General features: G+C 46.9%; 1 protein-coding gene across 1 annotated transcript; it reads left to right on the top strand.

The window, feature by feature from the left end:
- Nucleotides 1–558: 558 nt before the first annotated feature.
- Nucleotides 559–2759, top strand: LOC135566376 (myomesin-1-like; the record flags this gene model as incomplete). The annotated part of the gene is made up of 4 exons (XM_065014108.1): nucleotides 559–651; nucleotides 1516–1604; nucleotides 1752–1796; nucleotides 2598–2759. Coding segments are annotated over 4 exons (389 nt in total), but the record flags the coding sequence as incomplete, so codon positions are not given.
- Between the last annotated feature and the right edge of the window lie 608 nt (nucleotides 2760–3367).

Here is a 3367-nt window from a genome sequence, read left to right on the forward strand (position 1 = left end):
GCATCCCTGTGGAACACTTTCAACACTCAGAGTCTACATGGGCCAGCATCCCTGTGGAACACTTTCAACACTTGTAGAGTCCACATGGGCCAGCATCCTCGTGGGAACACTTTCAACACCTTGTAGAGTCCACATGGGCCAGCATCCCTGTGGAACACTTTCAACACCTTGTAGAGTCCACATGGGCCAGCATCCCTGTGGAACACTTTCAACACCTTGTAGAGTCCACATGGGCCAGCATCCCTGTGGAACACTTTCAACACCTTGTAGAGTCCACATGGGCCAGCATCCCTGTGGAACACTTTCAACACCTTGTAGAGTCCACAAGGGCCAGCATCCCTGTGGAACACTTTCAACACCTTGTAGAGTCCCCGCCCGGATGAATTGAGGCTGTTCTGACGGCAAAAGAGGTGCAACTCAATATTAGGAAGGTGTTCCTAATGTTCATTCAGTGTATAATACTTCAAACAGCTCTCGTCAAGAGTCAAGCCTCTCTAGCGCAGAGATCTCCTTTTCTGTTCTTCTGAAAACAATGTCTTCTCTCACTCCCTCCGTCAGGTATAAGAACAATGTGGTGATAGATGAGAAGGCCCATCCTGACAAATACACAGCAGAGAGTAACTACAACATGCACTCTCTGGAAATCAAGAGGTAGGTAGCTGTAGTAATCCTGACAACACTCTCTGTAGATCAAGAGGTAGGTTGACGTAGCAGCTATAGTAACCCTGACAACACTCTCTGTAGATCAAGAGGGAGTTGCCATAATAGCTATAGTAACCCTGACAACACTCTCTGTAGATCAAGAGGTAGGTTGACGTAGCAGCTATAGTAACCCTGACAACACTCTCTGTAGATCAAGAGGGAGTTGCCGTAGTAGCTATAGTAACCCTGACAACACTCTCTGTAGATCAAGAGGGAGTTGCCGTAGTAGCTGTAGTAATCCTGACAACACTCTCTGTAGATCAAGAGGGAGTTGCCGTAGTAGCTATAGTAACCCTGACAACACTCTCTGTAGATCAAGAGGTAGGTTGACGTAGCAGCTATAGTAACCCTGACAACACTCTCTGTAGATCAAGAGGTAGGTTGACGTAGTAGCTGTAGTAACCCTGACAACACTCTCTGTAGATCAAGAGGTAGGTTGCCGTAGTAGCTGTAGTAACGCTGAAAACACTCTCTGTAGATCAAGAGGTAGGTTGCCGTAGTAGCTGTAGTAACCCTGACAACACTCTCTGTAGATCAAGAGGTAGGTTGCCGTAGTAGCTGTAGTAACGCTGACAACACTCTCTGTAGATCAAGAGGTAGGTAGCTGTAGTAACCCTGACAACACTCTCTGTAGATCAAGAGGCAGGTTGCCGTAGTAGCTGTAGTAACCCTGACAACACTCTCTGTAGATCAAGAGGTAGGTTGCCGTAGTAGCTATAGTAACCCTAACCCTGTATGGTTGTATGGTATATCAGACAGGGCTGTGTTGTGGTTGTTGTGGAGGTGTTGTAATGTCTGTGTTCTGCCTTGTAGCTGTGACTTCCTGGACACGGCTCAGTACCGTGTGTCTGCTCTCAACATAAAGGGGGAGAGCTCCTCCGTGGCCACCGTGGTTATCAAGAGTATGTTCTCTCAAATCATGTACTTACATCTCTTCTGTATCTTTAATTATAACTTATTTTGCCAATATAGTTTATATTGTGCTCAACTTGCTGAATCAAATATGTGTTATTCATATTTATTTACATATTCATTTACATATCCACCAGGGTTCCAGGAGGGACAGAAAGTGGGAACTCTTGATGCTAAACCACGTGAGTCTAGTCTGAAATCTGCCTCCTGTCTGTCTCTCTGTATGTTTAGATGTTAACCCTAAACCACGTGAGTCTAGTCTGGTCCCTGTCTGTCTCTCTGTATGTTTAGATGTTAACCCTAAACCACGTGAGTCTAGTCTGGTCCCTGTCTGTCTCTCTGTATGTTTAGATGTTAACCCTAAACCATGTGAGTCTAGTCTGGTCCCTGTCTGTATCTCTGTATGTTTAGATGTTAACCCTAAACCACGTGAGTCTAGTCTGGTCCCTGTCTGTCTCTCTGTATGTTTAGATGTTAACCCTAAACCACGTGAGTCTAGTCTGGTCCCTGTCTGTCTCTCTGTATGTTTAGATGTTAACCCTAAACCACGTGAGTCTAGTCTGGTCCCTGTCTGTCTCTCTGTATGTTTAGATGTGTTAACCCTAAACCATGTGAGTCTAGTCTGGTCCCTGTCTGTCTCTCTATATGTTGTAAAGGTGTCATGGTATAGTTCAGTATGACTGTTGTCTTAGTTCTAGTCTCCTGTCTGTCTCTCTGCACTGTAGAGGTTGTCTTAGTTCTGTAGATGTTGTCCCTCATCTGTCTGTCTCTCTGCACTGTAGAGGTTGTCCCTCATCTGTCTGTCTCTCTGCACTGTAGAGGTTGTCCCTCATCTGTCTGTCTCTCTGCACTGTAGAGGTTGTCTTAGTTCTGTAGATGTTGTCCCTCATCTGTCTGTCTCTCTGCACTGTAGAGGTTGTCCCTCATCTGTCTGTCTCTCTGCACTGTAGAGGTTGTCCCTCATCTGTCTGTCTCTCTTTTAGATGGGTTCTGCTCGGAGCACGGCGTGACATTTGAGACAGCCATCATAGACTCGTTTGAGGTGGCGTTCGGCCGGGAGGGAGAGACTCTAAGTCTGGGCTGCACCGTAATCGTCTATCCCACCGTTAAACGCTACCAGCCTGATGTCCTCTGGTACAGAGATGGTGGGTAGCAACACACACTGTTAAACACTACCAGCCTGATGTCCTCTGGTACAGAGATGGTGGGTAGCAACACACACTGTTAAACACTACCAGCCTGATGTCCTCTGGTACAGAGATGGTGGGTAGCAACACACACTGTTAAACACTACCAGCCTGATGTCCTCTGGTACAGAGATGGTGGGTAGCAACACACACTGTTAACACTACCAGCCTGATGTCCTCTGGTACAGAGATGGTGGGTAGCAACACACACCGTTAACACTACCAGCCTGATGTCCTCTGGTACAGAGATGGTGGGTAGCAACACACACCGTTAACACTACCAGCCTGATGTCCTCTGTACAGAGATGGTGGGTAGCAACACACACTGTTAAACACTACCAGCCTGATGTCCTCTGGTACAGAGATGGTGGGTAGCAACACACACTGTTAAACACTACCAGCCTGATGTCCTCTGGTACAGAGATGGTGGGTAGCAACACACACTGTTAAACACTACCAGCCTGATGTCCTCTGGTACAGAGATGGTGGGTAGCAACACACACTGTTAACACTACCAGCCTGATGTCCTCTCTGTACAGAGATGGTGGGTAGCAACACACACTGTT

This window comes from Oncorhynchus nerka, unplaced genomic scaffold (genome assembly GCF_034236695.1).
Source record: "Oncorhynchus nerka isolate Pitt River unplaced genomic scaffold, Oner_Uvic_2.0 unplaced_scaffold_5359, whole genome shotgun sequence".
NCBI classification, from domain to species: domain Eukaryota; kingdom Metazoa; phylum Chordata; class Actinopteri; order Salmoniformes; family Salmonidae; genus Oncorhynchus; species Oncorhynchus nerka.